The sequence below is a fragment of the Pristiophorus japonicus genome, chromosome 16 (genome assembly GCF_044704955.1).
Source record: "Pristiophorus japonicus isolate sPriJap1 chromosome 16, sPriJap1.hap1, whole genome shotgun sequence".
In the NCBI taxonomy this organism is placed as follows: Eukaryota; Metazoa; Chordata; class Chondrichthyes; family Pristiophoridae; genus Pristiophorus; species Pristiophorus japonicus.
In genome coordinates, this window is record NC_091992.1 from 98778955 (window position 1) to 98796526 (window position 17572).

General features: G+C 42.2%; 1 protein-coding gene across 2 annotated transcripts in view; it reads right to left on the reverse strand.

Annotated features, from left to right (window-relative positions):
- The window catches only part of tex47 (testis expressed 47), a 58735-nt gene extending 41472 nt beyond the window's left edge, over positions 1 to 17263 (reverse strand). The window contains exons 1-3 of one of the 2 annotated variants that reach the window (XM_070857585.1): positions 17219 to 17263; positions 15404 to 15476; positions 4626 to 4729 (exon numbers count right to left, since the gene is read on the reverse strand). In XM_070857585.1, coding sequence (XP_070713686.1) covers positions 4626 to 4729; positions 15404 to 15476; positions 17219 to 17260 — 219 coding nt within the window. In that variant the 5' untranslated portion in view covers positions 17261 to 17263. Of the gene's footprint in view, positions 1 to 4625; positions 4730 to 15403; positions 15477 to 15576; positions 15840 to 17218 lie in introns of those variants that run through there. The other variant, XM_070857584.1, reaches the window with a different exon arrangement.
- Positions 17264 to 17572: the final 309 nt, after the last annotated feature.

Below are 17572 nucleotides of genomic sequence, written 5' to 3' on the forward strand. Positions count from 1 at the left end.
TGGCCGCACAAAAGCAACAGACCAAAACTCACAAGGATCGACACCAAACTAAGGGCCCATACCAAAGAAATCGTCCCAGTCCTTGGCAGCGCCATGCTCTCAGTCACACACAAAGGGACGGTGAACCGACTTCCCCTGTGGATTGTCCCCGGAGATCTCCCAGCACTGTTGGGGAGAAACTGGCTGGCAAAACTAAATTGGAAATGGGATGATGTTCACGCCATGTCGTCAGAGGAACGGACCTCCTGCTCAACAGTTCTAAGTCGTTTTGAACATCTCTTTCAGCCAGGTCTGGGCACCTTCAAAGGGGCTAAAGTTAAAATCTACATCACACAGGATGCCAGACCGGTCCATCACAAGGTTAGAGCTGTGCCTTATGTGATGAGGGAAAAGATTGAACACGAACTGGACCGGCTTCTGCGGGAAGGCATTATCTCACCCGTGGAATTTAGCGACTGGGCAGGTCCCATCGTCCCAGTCATGAAGCCTGATGGATCCGTACGAATCTGTGTGGATTACAAGTCTACCATAAACAGAGTCTCCCTACAGGACCAATACCCGCTGCCCTGAGTGGAGGACCTATTTGCCACATTGGCTGGAGGAAAACTTTTCTCGAAACTAGATCTCATATCTGCGTATATGAAGCAAGAACTGACCAAAGAATCTAAGCTACTCACCACCATCAACACACATCGAGGCCTTTTTATGTACAATCGATGCCCATTCGGCATCAGGTCGGCAGCTGCTATATTCCAGCGCAACATGGAGAGTCTGCTCAAGTCCATCCCGGGGACGGTTGTGTTTCAAGATGACATACTCATCACGGGCAGGGACACCGATTCCCATCTCTGCAATTTGGAGGAAGTACTAAGTCGATTGGATCGGGTAGGCCTAAGAGTTAAGAAATCCAAGTGTCTGTTTCTCGCGCCCGAGGTTGAATTTTTGGGCAGAAGGATTGACGCTGATGGAATCCGCCCAACAGAATCCAAAACCGAAGCAATTCATCTGGCACCAAGATCCCGGAATTTCTCGGAACTGCGCGCCTTTCTCGGGCTACTCAATTACTTTGGGAACTTTATGCAGAGCTTGAGCATGCTGCTGGAGCCTCTCCACGTACTACTCAGAAAGGGGTGCGATTGGTTTTGGGGAGACGCCCAGGAACGCGCCTTCAATAAGGCACGCAACCTTCTGTGTTCCAACAGTGTTTTAGCCTTTTTTAACCCAGGTAAAAAGCTAGTTCTTACATGTGATGCGTCAGCGTACGGGGTCGGGTGCGTTTTACAGCATGTCAATGATGCGGGTAAATTACAACCCATTGCTTATGCCTCCAGGTCACTTTCGCGGGCGGAGCGTGGGTACGGTATAGTTGAGAAGGAGGAGCTCGCGTGCGTGTACGGTGTCAAAAAGATGCACCAATAACTTTTCGGGGCTAAGTTCGCATTAGAAACCGACCACAAACCCCTCAAGTCCCTGCTATCCGAATGCAAGGCAATAAACGCCAATGTCTCGCCGCACATTCAGCGGTGGGCACTCATGCTGGCGTCTTACGACTACACAATAAGGCACAGACCAGGCACAGACAACTGTGCCGACGTGCTTAGCAGGCTACCCCTGGCGACCACGGAAGGGTCCAACGAACAGGACTGCGAGATGGTCATGGCAATCAATGCCTTTGAATCCACAGGTTCGCCCATGATGGCTCGCCAAATCAGAGCCTGGATGACCAGCGACCCCACATTATCCTTAGTCAAAAGATGTGTTTTAACTGGTGACTGAGCAGAGGCTCACGATGCCTGCCCCGAGGAGATCAAACCTTTCCATAGGCACATGCATGAACTATCACTACAGGCAGACTGCCTGATGTGGGGCAGCCGAGTAGTTATGCCCTTGCGAGGCAGAGAGGCGTTTGTCTGGGAGCTCCACCGCGAGCACCCGGGGATCGTCCTTATGAAGGCCATAGCCAGATCCCACGTCTGGTGGCCTGGCATTGACGCGGACTTGGAGCTCTGCGTCCGGCGGTGCACCATTTGTGCCCAACTCAGTAATGCCCCCAGGGAGGCCCCCCTAAGCCTCTGGCCCTGGCCCACCAAACCGTGGTCGCGGGTGCATGTAGACTATGCGGGCCCATTCATGGGCAAAATGTTCCTCGTAGTCGTCGATGCATTTTCAAAGTGGATCAAGTGTACCATTTTAAACTCGAGCACCACCTCCACCACTGTGGAGAGCCTTAGAACCATGTTTGCAACGCACGGCATTCCTGACATATTAGTCAGTGATAATGGTCCGTGCTTCACCAGCGCAGAATTTCAAGATTTTACGTTAAGATGGCACCGTTCAAGCCTGTCTCCAATGGCCAGGCGGAGCGAGCAGTGCAAATCGTTAAACAAGGCATGCTAAAAATCCAAGGTCCCACGCTGCAGAGCCGCCTGTCGCGACTGCTGCTGGCATACAGATCTCGTCCGCATTCGTTGACTGGGGATCCCCCCGCGCAACTATTGATGAAACGGACCTTAAAGACTAGGCTCTCGTTAATCCTCCCAGACATGCATGAAATTGTTGAGGCAAAGCGCCGGACGCTAACTGAGTACCGTGAGCGAAATTCAAGGGGGAGGTGGAATGAGATAGGGAACAAAGTGTTTGTGCTAAACTATGGCAGGGGTCCCAAATGGCTTGCAAGGACAGTAACAGGCAAGGAAGGAAACAGGCTACTGGTTGTACAAATGGACAATGGCCAAACCTGCCGGAGGCATGTAGACCAAGTAAAAAGTAGATTCACCAACAACACTGCAGAACCAGAGGCAGACTACAATGTGGAACTCACACCACACCTGGTGGATAGACAGAAGGAACAACCTGAGGAAAGGGCAGTCTCAACAGACAGCCCAGGCGAGATACCAGCAATCATACTGAACGAAACAGACAGCCCAGGCGAGATACCAGCAATCACACAGAAAGAAAAACAGACACCAAGGCAAACAACTGAACCACAATTAAGATGCTCCACGCGAGAGTGTGGACCACCTGAGAGACTGAATCTATAAAGACAATAAGACCTTGGGGGAGGGTGATGTCATGTATCTCACACTACTGTATATAACTGTATCTTACCATGCTATACATGACTGTAACTAGATATGACCTGTTATCACAAGCATACTTTACCACCAGGGGTGCACTTGCAGGAGACACTGCATACCTGTTCCACACAGGTATATAAAGGCAGGTCTCAGGCAAGTGTGGCACTCGAGAACTGTGAAATAAAGGTGCAGGTCCTGAGTGACCTTGACTTCAGCATGTGCCTCGTGTAAGTCTGTACTGCAGGGTCAGGACTTTACATTCAGCATCTCAGGCCACCTTCCCCACTGGGGAATGCTGCAGACTGCATGGGAAAAGGTGTTGGAGGTGGCCAATGGTGCGTCCAATACCCAGTGAATCTGGGAACAGTTGAGGAAATCATTTGCTAGCATGAGAAAATTTGTATGGTAAGGTTACCCAGCATTTCCATATGCCAAGTAGATAAGCAAGGTATGTGTGCTACAAAGTCTTTCCTTTTAATCCATTATCCCACAGTTAAATATCAAGCACTCTGACAACTCTTCAGCTGTTTCATAGCTTCATATATTGCCATTTTACCAATGTTTGAAGGGGTATCATGGAGCTGACTTCCTATCACATATTCCTCTTCCGTTTCTTTAGCAGTACCTCAGGAATCAGCCCAAGCTCGCAGTAAAAATAGAAAAACCTTAGCACCTCATGGCTTTCACTCCTCCTGTAACGCTTCTCCACTGTTGAAATGAGGTGTGAGAATCAAGCATTTACCTCAATGTGTTCTTTTGACAGTGACTTGAATTGGCCTTTTTCTTTTTTTGCGGGGTGAAGCATTTGTCCTTTTCCAAGGCAAAGGTTTGTCCATATTGGGGAGCAATGTATTTTTACTTTATCACATGAAGCATAACTAGAAAAACAGAGTAAAGCTCACACTAATCTGCCCAACTCTACCTTGACCCATTTAGATGAATAATTCCTTACCATGACAGTGTGATGCTATTTTTCTATTTCCAGCATATGACAATGTTGTAACCTCTTAAGTAAGACCAACAATTTATGCTGTTCAATATTTTAATGATGTGCCAACATTTGATTTTTTTTAAATTTAAGATACTGGCTCTTTTTATAGAATGCCGTAAGCTTCAATTTCATTTCAGTAACCAATATAACCAATTTAACTGATTTAAGCTCATACCATATATGTTTACTGTTTTAATTTTATTAAGCATGTATCTGGATTATAAGAACAAATATGTCTTACTATCTTTGCAGGGATGATAACATGGTATATATAGCAGTCTGTGCTCCCTTCTTGTACACCACTTGTGTGAGTCAACATATTTGGTATCAGTGCATGAAAGTAGTATGTGTTGTGAGAACGCCTGTTCTCATATTTAAGTTATTTTATTGCATCTGTCTCAAGCGTTTCGCCACATTAACGACACATAAGCCCATATCAAAAACTGCTGTGCTTCACTCTTTGCCAAGTGTTTAATATAAAGGACTGTGCCTGTTTTTATTTCATTTGACAAAGTCCAGCACTTAACTTCTCTTAAGTAAAGATTAATTCGTCTTACCTCTATCACATGAATAACATAGCTAGGATACAGCAGCAGGAGTCCTGTGATCCCTTCTCCTTGATGACGGCGCTGGAGTTTCTGGAACAAGCTTTCATAGTATCCTGCAGTATAACACAATGAGATCTAAAGTTAGTTATTTCACAAACAATGTCAAGGAAATAACTTTGTTTGCCTTTTTTTTAATTTCCTCTCATAGAAATTAAATTGATTGATGGTGCAACAGTCTTGTAAAGTCATCTATTGACTGACGAAGAAATGCAATGCATATCACGATTTAACTACTCTGGCATAAATATCAACTTCATGAAAATATTTGCTCAGGCATTGGTTCATCCTTTCTGTGTTTCAATTGAAAAACATCTTGTTTCTATAAATAGTTGAGACTGGTGATATTTTACACTGTTAGCCAATGCCACAACTACGTTATTGGGAGGTTTAAGGACTGAAAGCAAACCGAGTTAATTTGGAAAAGGGTTGAATAGATCTTTCCAATTTCACCTGAACAACAATTTGTACAACACCTTTAACATAACAAATCATCCCAAGAAGCTTCACAGGAGCAATTCTCAAACAACATTTTACACCGAGCCACCTATGAGGACAATTAGGTTTTAAGGAGCATCTTAAAGCAGGGGAGGTAGAGAAGCAGAAAGGTTTAGGGAGGAATTTCCAGAGCTTACCTGTTTTGCTTTTAAAATTACCATCCTTGTTTTCAAATCCCTCCATCCCTATCTCTGTAACCTCCCCCTGCCCTACAACCCTTCGAGAACTCTGAGTTCCTCCACTTTCAGCATTTGTGCATCCCCAACTTCCTTTGGCCCACCGCTGGTGGCTGTGCCTTCAGCTGTCTAGGCCCCAAGCTCAGGAATTCCCTCCTTAAGCATCTCCACCGCTCTCTCCTGATTTAAGACCTATCTCGTTGCCCAAGTCCTCCTAATGTCTCCTTTTTTGGCACGGTGTGATTTTTGTTGGAATACTCACCTGTGAAGCACCTTGGCACGTTAAAGGTGCTATAGAAATGCAAGTTGTTGTTGTACGTGGTTTCTATCATATAATTCAGTCAAAGCCAATAATGTTTATAAATTCTTTGAAAAAACTGCCGGCAAGAGCATTGTAGAAAGAACTGCCTCCATATTTTCAGGTATATCCTAAATTAGGGTCTTTCCTTCCCTCTACCTCCTCCCCACTAATTGCCTTAAGTGTGCAAGGGTACAGATAGAGGGAGGGTAATGCCCTAGTTTAGGATAAAACAGAACATTCTGGGCAATATTTTTTGCTGGGCACTTACCCTATCCCTATCGAACAAAAATGTCCCAGTAGTGTCCGTTGGGAGGGAATCGATTAATTGCAGTTTGTCCTTAAGCAAGTTTTTCTTTCATTTGGGAGGTCTGACTGTAGGAATTGATTTCTTTATATGTAATGAACTATCAAATTTTGTGAGAACTGTTTTAATTTTAAAGACTGTGGCCTTCCTTGTAGTTGGATAATCAGAAATCTACCTTCCGCAGGCATGCAAATAAACCCATTAGCTGCAGCTATGCATAACTTTTCTGAACATTTCAATGTAATTTTGCCATTGAACAGCTGCCTGTGTGCCAAAGGTGTAGGTGACCTGCTTGAACAGTGTTTATATGGGCCAATGTGATGTAAAGTGTTTGTTTATAGGGGTCCTGCCTTCATGGGAAAATAAACTGGTTGGCAAACCTGTGACTGTTCAGAGGGAAAATAAAACGTGTTAGGTTTGCTACTCTGTCACAGTGTACAATTGACACAATTATATGCCTTAGCATAGATCATTGCAAACAAATGAGAAAGGGATTGCCAAATACATTTCCATGAAGAAAATCCAAAAAAAGTTAATGCGACCTTTTCTAGTATTCCCTCATTGTTTTTCCAATGACTTTAGACTGGCCAAAAGACAATTGCGTCTGCAGACTAAGGAACAAAAATGAAACAACTGAGGTAAAAGGATCAAGAGGGGGAGAAATAAAAAGACCAAGCTAGCAAAAGAATGAGAAAATATACATAATAAGAAGCAAACAGAGTGCAGGAACTTAACAGTGAATACAAAGAGGCTTAAACCAGAGTGTAGGTTATAAATCTTATGTCGACTTTCTTGTTTGTTCATAAGAGAAAGAGGTGCAAGACTGGTGACTGTGCTCATATTGTTACAAATGAGCATATAACTAAACTCTAAACATTTGTTTTCACACAGAGGGCGGAGAGCGGGTGTGCACACGAGCACACATGCAGCCTAGGTTGAATGGCTCCCTGAGCTTTGCCACACTGCACCTTTCCTGAATCAAGCATGAATTAGGAACACACTGCATAGGAATCATAGGCATGAGCCTGCATCCCATCACTCTATAGGCTCGTGTACAAGCCAACTAAAGTCTAGTAAAAGAATGCTGTCTAAATTACAGTGTCCTGGAATGCATTTGCTTTTCTACTCACAGATGCTAATTTGATTTTTGTTGATATTACTGGAAACACCAACTCAGAGGAAATGACACAAAATTTTGACATTTCTAAATCAATTACTCTCTCAAACTGTTTCAAAGTGTGGGTGAGATCTGAAATGGCTCATTACTCAGCCGCCCCTGTTTGTGTGTCACGGAACTATTTACATGACATCACCAGATGAGGACATGGTGGAAGCAGTAACAATGTTTTTAAAATTGTCAGCTATGGAGTGAGCAATTCACTCAGACATTAACATACATGAATTTTTGCACCATATTTACTTGGACAGAAATGCAGACATTCTCTCGCCTGCTTCACATCGCCTCACTTTTTACTTCTTTGATTTCTATGGGAAAGGCAGTTATACTTGCATTATAAGCAGCAGAGCTAAGCTGTGCTCTTTGGAACATTCTATGATCAACAGCACAGTTAAACTCTGCCCCCAACAAAATATGTCTAATGCTAAAGAGCAACTGAAGTGGTGAGAAGGAATAAAACCAAAAGGTCAGGAGTGGGATCTAAGAACTAGAAAAAGGAGATTATTTTAAATAGTATTTATAAAATATAGGTTTTCTAGGTTTGACAGTGGGAGAGACGTAACTATATTTTTTGACAAACTCTGCAGTGAGAGTGGGGATTGGAGATTGAATTGTCCCCATTTGTAGTGAAGGAGAATTAAGCCTTGATGTTGCATCAGGGATCGATTACCCTCTCCCCGCTATGCACCACAATAAATAATGATATAAGTAAGTGTTCAAACGAGAGGATACTTTTATACAGTAACTACCAGCATGGTTCCAGCATTGCTGCTTTCTCCAAGCAATTAAAACAACGCTATGTCAGTTTAGAGAATGTCTGGAGGGTGCAAGGGATCCCTGAGCACTTTTTAAACATGATGTGATACCGCACTGGAGTTATAGTGTATTCAGTGCCACACTCAAAACATTGTGTGTCTGCCTCCTCCAGTGTGTCTCAGCCTTCTTTGTTCCAGAGTCAGATCAAGCCTGACTCTTAAATTATACTGCCACTTTGCTTTGTTAGGCAACTGTACCCATAGAGAATACTCATATTATGGTGTCAGCCTTGGTTCAATTGTAGCGTACTCACTTCTGAGTCAGAAGGTTGTAGGTTTCAGTCCCACTCCAGAGATTTGAGCATGTAATCTAGACTGACAGCTCAGTGCAGTACTGAGGGAATACCGCCCTGTCAGAGGTGCCAACTTTTGGATGAGTCGTTAAGCTGAAGCCCTGTCTGCTCTCTCGGATAGATGTAAAAGATCCAATAGAAGAAGAGCAGGAGAATTCTCACCAGCATACTGGCCAATATTTATATACGGGAGATTGCTATTTGGTTACTGTGTTTCCTACATTACAACAGTGACTACGTTCAAAATACCTCGATGGTTGTGGGACTCTTGAGGCCATGAAAGGCGCGATATAAATGCAAGTTCTTTCTTCTTTCTTTCATAGTTTTTAGTAAGTCAATTTGAATACACCAGGAGTATATTTTTCTCTGTCTAAATTTAAAGAAAAATATATTTATCAGACTGTCATTGGTTTATAATAATAATTTTTATTTATATAGTGCCTTTAACGTAGTAAAAGGTCCCAAGGCGCTTCACAACAATTTTACAACACATTAGATATTGACCATTGAGGGAAAGAGAGAAAAAGCGGGAGAAGTGGCTTGCAATATCCTGCAAAGAATATTACAGTAGCTCCTGTAATATACAAATTGTATGTGTCTCTATTTTGTTCTCTCTGTCAATTTTCTCTCCTCCCTGATTCCGTCCTGAGGTACAGTTGTATGGACACTGCTCACTTTCCTAATTTACCATTATTCATTATTATGTACTTCCAACAGGGATAGGAGATCTGTAATAAGGAGGGACTGGATTGGTATTTTGGAAGGATAAAATCAAATGGGCTGAAAGGCTGTCTTCATCTGAATATATGCTGCAAATTCCCCCTCATCCTGTAAACTCCTCCCAGCCAAAGGGTTGCCTGAAGCCAACTACCCCCAGCTTATATCAACTAAATAGATAGACACTGGGAGTTGAACTTGAGACCACTCTGGTCTGGCTCAGATACTCACCGACTAAATTTGTTGAGCTCCTTTATAATAACGTTGACTAAATTGCATTTTAAAAATAACTAACTTTGATACAGGCAATGCAAAGAAAGGTGGTTTGTAGGGTTGTAGTGATGTGGTATAAACTTGGCAGACATCTGACCTTCATTTGCTGCAACAAACGATGTCAATTCCATGTTCCAAAATGGTGCTAAGATAAATGAGTCTTAATCCAGATTGGATCTAATTTCAGTGGCAATTTGGATACATCCCAGTATAAGCTGGCACGATGAAGAAGGCTTGCCACATTTGAAATCCAATGCACTAGGCAGTGATTTGGAATTATAGAGTGTGATTAGAACTTGAAAAAATCAGCTCGTCTAAATAAGCAATGAAACGTAGAATAAACTCTCTTTTTTTTCCCTTCTTAAATTGGCAATTTTACAAGCTCTTGAGTTTTATCAAACTGCTGGGGATTTGGAATAGTGGAAAAGCCTCACTTAAGTATGAAATATTTGCACAAAGACAGAATATAATTGGCTCCAGGTTGGTATTTTGTCTTACTGAAGCACTGTTTCTGTTGTTGTCTATGTATCTCATGGGCTTTTCACTATATTTTTTGTTACATTATATATATATATATATTTTACTATATTTTTCCCATGTTGATAAATATTCCCAACTGTTTTCCAGTAAAAGAGTAATCGATTATGTTATGGGGGCCTATGGGAGACAACCCCACAGCTCAATTAAACAAACCAACTATGGGCAATTCTTTTGGCAATCCTTACACAGTAAAAATGTTCAGTTTCTCACAATTATTTTATCTTCCAAGCAAAATAATTTCCTATTTATTCCCTTCATAATAAAAATATAAAATATTGGAAATGTACAGCAGGTCCATCATCAGCATCTGGAGGGAAAAAACACAGGTTAATATTTTGGTCCGTATCCTACAACAGAACTAGCAACAGACCTGTGATGTATTGCCAACATTTTCTGTTTTTCTTACAGGTTTCTAAAATTTATGTTAGAGTTTTTCTTTGACTCAATCAATGTCAGCTGTGGCTCCGTAGGTAGCACACTGGCCTCTGAGTCAAGGGGTTGTGGGTTCAAGTCCCACTCCAAGAACTTGCATACAAAAATCTAGGCTGACACTCCAGTGCAGTACTGACCTGCACTGTTGGAGGTGCTGTCTTTTGGATGAGACATTATACTGAGGCCCTGTCTACTCTCTCAGGTGAATGTAAAAGATCCCATGGCACTATTTTGAAGAAGAGCAGGGGAGTTGTGGGAGCTTGTTGTATGAAAATTGGCTGCTGCGTTTCTTACATTACAACAGTGACTACGCTTCAAAAAGTACTTCATTGGCTATAAATCGCTTTGGGACGTCCAGTGTTCGTGAAAGGCGCTATGTTAATTAAAAACTTTCTTTCTATCTTTGTCTCTTTCTTTCTCTCTTTCTCTCTTTCTTTCTTTCTTTGTGACTAACGATGTTCTTCCCCAAGTCTCTCTTTCTTTTTTGAAGATGCTGATATACTTGCTTGGGTATAGGGAGACCTCCTGCTATCTTGCCCAAGTGGGCATTCTCTTTGTCTCAGCCAGGACAGTGAGTCTCGGCAGACTATTCAACTGTGGAAAGTATGCCTGCTCCTGTTCTCTTATACATACACTTTTCAGCAGGGGTTAATGAAGTCAGGAGTGGAAATCCTGGTTTACTCTCACTCTCCCAACTCTGTGGTGCTGAGGTCACTTGTAGCATTCCAACTGAGATCAGTACAGTACAGCGATCAAACCTAGGACCTTCCTGCTCTGTATGGCTTAGTACCACAAGTGTAGTCTTCAAATTATGAGGCTTTTTGATTAGGTACATTGGGGGAAAAAAATGCCCACAGGTTGGTAAGCCAGTAACTAGAGGGCATAAGTTCAAGATAGTCGCCAAAAGAATAAAGGGAGGGGATAGGAGAATTGTTTTTTTACACAGAGTATTGTTTCGGACACGGACTACTCTACCAGAAAATGGTTAAATCCAAATCCATAATTGCTTTAAAAGGACAGTGGATAAATACTTGAAAAAGAAACATTTTAAAGTGTGGGGAATGGGACTAAATGTATAGTTCTTTCAAACATCTGGCATGATCACAATGGGCTGAATGGTCTCCTGTCCTGTCGTATTCAACAATTCTGTAATTTTGGTGCATTCGCCCACTAAGCTGGGGAGGTTTGGGACCATTTTTTTTCCAGTTGCCTTAATGCTTTGCAACCTCAGACTCTGATTATTTGAAAGAGCTTATTATTGAAGGACCAAGTTCACTTTTCCACTTAAAGCTGACATCACTGCAAATGACATTGGAAATAATTGTATTGTTAGGTTAACTGTGCGCACTAGGTCCGTGCAGCAGAGTTGGTCTCCAGTCGTCTTGGTTAATCCTTGCCACTGGACCAAGACCCAGCTCTGTCAAGCCCGTGTGGTGTGCAATGGTCACCACACGTTAAAAAAAATCCAAGCACAGGCATCTTCCACCCTTCAAGATTTAGTTCGGATCTGGAATTTTAGGTCCATCATTGAAACACCTGTGAACTTTTTGATGTGGAAGCAAGTCATCCTCAATTCGAGGGACTGCCTATGATGATGCCTATGATTATTAGGAACAAATGTTTTCCTCATCTGATTTTAATCCCACAATGTGGAAGCAAGACAGTTTTGACGAAATGTCACCGACTTGAAAGTTTCTCTCTCCACAGATGCTGCCTGACCTGCTGCGTATTTCCAGCATTTACTGCGTATATTTTCAGATTTCCAACATCTGCATTATTTTACCTTTGTGGAAGAAGAATCTGTTCACTGATATGACGCTTACTGGGGTTGATCTTTTTGGCTTCCACACTCCCACATTCTCTATTTGATATAGATTCCTTTTGTCTTGAAATCCCAGGATGGAAAGTAGAGTATATTTGTGGTCATCTATCAAACAAATGTTGGCAGCAAACATTCTTTTTATGTTTCATCTTCATCTGGTGGCAATTACAGTAGATATTGTGGAAACTTGAGACCGGTTGTCATACCAGAGATGAACAAGGAAGCATTGAGTCATTACAGCAATGCTAACTTCCTTTTTAATCTGCCACGCTACAATGGCGATTCCTTTTGATCTTTCACAAGATAAATGCAATGAAGACAAATTAAAAAGAAGATAACAGCAATCTTCTACCATTTCAAAGTAATAGGGGAAAAAGTCCACCTGAAATAGAATTACAGTTTTAAAAAGAAAATGGTAAATTGTGTTTAGGGTGTGTAAGCTTAGTGTTTAGGAATTAAACATTTTTCTCTTTTTACAGTTGGTGTCAGCAGCAAACATTCCCACCTTAGATATGACTCAATTCAGATGTAGGATAAAGCTCCTCCACCTTCGTGACTTAACTGCCAACATCAAGCCAGTATCCCATAGCACGCGTATGACATTTCCATCTTTCACACCAATGACTGTAATTATCAATTAGTGCTATTATTTTGAAGTCGCATGAGCTGAATTAGAATCATAGAATCATAGAATGGTTACAGCACAGAAGGAGGCCATTCGGCCCATCGAGCCCGTGCCGGCTCTCTGCAAGAGCATTTCAGCTAGTCCCACTCACCCGCCCGGCAATTTTTTTTCTTTCAGGTATGTATCCAATTCCCTTTTGAAAGCCACAATTGAATCCGTCTCCACCACCCTGTCAGGACGTGCATTCCAGATCCTAACCACTCGCTGTGTAGAAAAGTTGTTCCTCATGTCGCCTTTGGTTCTTCTGCCAATCACCTTAAATCTGTGTCCTCTGGTTCTCGACCCTTCTGCCAATTGGAATAGTTTCTCTCTATCTACTCTGTCCCCTTATGATTTTGAACACCTCTATCAAATCTCCTCTCAACCTTCTCTGCTCTAAAGAAAACAACCCCAGCTTCTCCAGTCTTTCCACATAACTGAAGTTCCTCATCCCTGGAGCCATTCTTTTAAAATTTTTCTGCACTCTCTCTAAGGCCTTCACATGGGGCAATTGGGACTATTAACATTTGATATATTGAAGATTCTTGAAGCTATTAGAGAGTGGGATCACTTTCATTCTATCAGTATAAGCTGAATTTGAATCCAGGTTCAAGCAATAAATTAATGTTTTATGAATTAAATTTTGTTCTGAATTCATTGCCCGATGAAACACTCAAAATGTTACAGGGAGGAGGAAGTACTCTTGGCCTTGAGTGGTATTGTGGTATCTTAGAAGTACTAAAGCAACACTAACCTGGTTCATCCATATAAAACTGACTGTAATTTATGCTGTGGGGGTAAAGAAAGAATTTGCATTTATATAGTGCCTAATCACATCCTCTGGGCATCCCAAAGTGCTTTAGAATCAATTGATTGCTTTTTGAAGTGAAATTACTGTTGTTATGTTACCAAATGCAATAGCCAATGTGTGCACAACATAGTCCTACAAACAGCAAGTGAATGAACAACAAATGTTTTTGGTGATGGTGGTTGAGGAGGAAAGTTGGCCAGGTCACCAAGAGGATTCCAAACTCTTTCTGAGTAAAGAACTTGCATTTAGATAGCACCTTTCATGACCTCGGGATGTTCCAAAGCACTTAAAGCCAAATAAGTACTTTTGAAGTGTAGTTACTCTTGTAATGTAGGAAACGTAGCAGCCAAATTGCACAAAGCAAGGCCGCACAAACAGCTGTGTAATAATGACCAGATAATCTATTTTTAAGTGATGTTAGTTGAGGGATAAAAATTGGCTAGGATGCCAGGGAGAACTCCCCTACTCTTCTAAATAGTGCCATGGGATCTTTTATGTCCACCTGAGAGGGCAGACTGGGCCTCGATTTAACGTCTCATTCAAATGAAGGCACCTCCGACAGTGCAGCACTCCCTCAGCACTGCACTGAAATAGTGCTATAGATTGTTTGCATCTACCTGAACAGGCTGACTGAGCCTTGGTTTAACATCTCATTTGAAAGATGGTATAGCTGAATACTTAATTTCCTGTTTACTTTCATAACACTAATGACAAATAAAACCTTTGCCTTCTCAGAGTTACTGAAATGTGCACCATTTTGAATAAAACAAAGATGACTGTGATATGGAGAACTCGTTCAGCTGCTTGAAGGCACTGTTATTGCAGGTATCAGGTGAGCTAATCTAAAATACCTGCAGCTCCCAGCTACAAGTAAACTATTCTATTTATTCTATAATCCCTGGTAGAACCTCTGGTGCATGAGTTCTCTGACACATGAGCTTCAAATGATGGTTAATGCAACATAGGTGTAAAAGAGCACTTTAGAATTTCACACATGCAAAACAACCCAGCAGTTTGATATTGGAGCTCTCAATCAATCCACCAAAGCACCAACTCTCTAGAAAGAACAGTGATCCAATAGTTGTTCTATTTAACTGTTCAAAGTTACAACTGCCACTGTTTACAGCAAGATTAGTCACGCTACAGAGTGGGAAAAAATTTTCAATTCCCATTTGAAAGGTAGGTTAGATATTCTGGACTGCAGCCTGGTTTATTTGAGTACGTGCTGTGTAGCTGGCGTTGTAACTCGCCACAAACCAAGCAATCTTGTTCTCCTTCATCAGGCCCCAACAGCAGCAGCACAGGCTTCTGTACCAGCCTTCTGAATGGCTGTGTGAGGAGGGATTCATTTTAATGGATGGTGCTCTGTAATTTCCCTGATTTGGGTTGTCATGGGGAAATGCAGCTGTCTGGAGGCAGTCCAATCATAATCCTGTCTTGGCCGGTGGGAACAGCCATTAATCATGTATTCCTGCTATTATAAACTGACTGTATCTTTGGGTGATTAATTTGCATCTAGCCTTCTAATCATTGCCTACTCTTGATGAGTATACAGGTTGCTGCTGTGCTCTATGAGGAAGTGTTTGTAATATTAAATTCTAAACCATATGTGTTCTCAAAACCACCACTATGATCCATGGAATAATATCCTAGCCCTTTATGAACCATTTTAAGATCAAGTGTCTAACTGTTTTTGGAGGGAGTTCTTTCTCTGTAGCTCGGTCCGCATTATGTATTCTTTTACATGTTGCTGTTTCCAATGAGTTGTATTTCAGGCCATCTTACACTAATATGCCTGTATACATGGAAAGTTTTCCTTCGTTTTTTCCCCCAATCAATCTCGTCAATAAATCCTTAACTATTATTCGAGTCCGTTTCTTCCTTCATTTAAATAAAGTGACTCTTACCTCCCAGGTCCCTTTTATCAGCCAGCTCGGGGAGGATTTTAGCCAGAAGGTATAGTCTGTGGAGAAGTGATTTCTAAAGGACGATAGAAATGGTAAATTAGTACAATCACCGTGACATACATCCCATTAAAAACGCGTGTCATCCGTGCATCTCCTATATAAAACAAACTAACCGTTTCCTCTTTGGGATTTGTAATCTTTCTCCTGTCCATGAGACGATGAAACAGACTGGTCCTCTCGTTCCCCAGAAAACCCTTGGAGCCTTTGTTTTTTCCACTACCTTGCCCTGTAGAAGGCATGCCCAGTCGACGTGTCCCTTTTCTGGTTCACACCCTCCACACAAGCCCGTTCAAAATCAATCTCGTGTGTCGCCAGCCCGTGCACAGAGAGTGAAATCGGCCAAAGACTTCAAATAAATAGCTCAGCACAAACCGTGTTGGCTCTCAGTGGGAAATGAGACACAACAAGCTTTCGTTTACATACAATGTTGGTGTCCAGCCAGCGCAAGCTCGGCTCTGCTTCCTGTCTCCTTTCATTCATTCACCTGTCAACAGCTTTTTTGTTTTTGGCATCCTGAATTTTCTGTTGATAGTTTGGCGAAGGAGACGGTTGCTGAGGCGACGGATTAACGTCTGTTTCTCCCCTGTCTCTGAGTTAGTCCTTTGCTCGGCAGCATGGGAATCTCTCCGGCCTGTCAATGGCGACTGGCAATATTGTCCACATGGAATCCAATGTCTGTGCTTTGAGAATCATTCACTCGGAATGGTTTGTGTAAAGTGCCCCCCACCCTCCCCGGTACCACCCACCTGAGTCAACCCACCTCCCATCCCTTTAATCCTGATGATTAATTGTATTCAGACGATTTACCTTTTTATAAGTTGCAGATATTCTGGATGAAATGCTCAGACTGTGTGCTTTGCAATTTAGGCTTTCAGAATTTTGGGAGCAATGGCCCCTTTACAGACAATGTAATATTTACTTTTGCCTGAAACTATGCATCGTATTGATATACCACGATACTAAATATCTGGAACTAATCAATAGATAGTTCATCTTTTTAAAAAAGGCGGGAAAAGACCTGTTGCGTTATGTGTATTTGATTCTGCAATGGGAATATTTGCAGGAGGAGCAGTGCCCAACACATTCACACTTATTTCTGGATAAATGATCAGAGAGTTCCAAGACGAGTAGTCAGCAGATCCTGTGGGCAGCTCGTTATCTGTGGCACTGATCGGAACTGTTTGGCTTTGATCTACACTTTATATAAGACTGGCCCCTCCTTTAGAGCAGTTACAACTTGGAATTTCACCCTCGTCCAAACGCCATGTTAATTGAGCAGAACACGAGCACGACATAGAATGCAATTTTAGAACATTTGCATGTTGCTACATTGCGGGCCCCCCGGTGTCAGTTTGAATGTTAGTATATTGGAGAAGTTGGGTTTTGTAAATATTAATGGTGGTGTTTAGTTCCGGCTGTGGCAAAAGTTACTCCAATATGAATGAACAAGCTCATTTGAATGTTGTATCATTTAATTCAAATCTCATCGGTTCAACGTCAATTATTACCACTCTCTAAGAGAAATAGCAGGATAAAGATTCTCAGCCCTTCTGTGCAGCCGCTCCACGCAGCCCGGGTCAATTTCAATGCAGGTTTCTGCATTCGAGGTGAAATTGATTTGGTGCAGAAACTAAAAGGTGTAACAATTTTACATTTAGTACAAATATTAATGGAGTGATCCGACTAGAGATAGACACACTGATTAGGTGCAGCAAAGTTTATTGATTTGAGGGGTGACAAGTGATATTTACAAACCTTTCTCTCTTCCCTTTGCCTCACTTGCAGAAGTAGTAACATGGACACCCGATCTTCATATGTAAAATCGTCGATTCCAAACCGGATACTTTGTCTCCGCCGCTTAGTGTTCGACGCCATGATTGACAGTGTTTGCGTCCGTTACCTGGCAACTGTACACACAGCCAACCAGGAGCGCCAGTCTGCAGTGCCCAGTTGAGTTTTTAAAGGTGAGCTCCAGGATCCAATTCGCTTATATAGAAACATAGAAAATAGGTGCAGGAGTAGGCCATTCGGCCCTTCGAGCCTGCACCGCCATTCAATATGATCATGGCTGATCATGCAACTTCAGTACCCCATTCCTGCTTTCTCTAT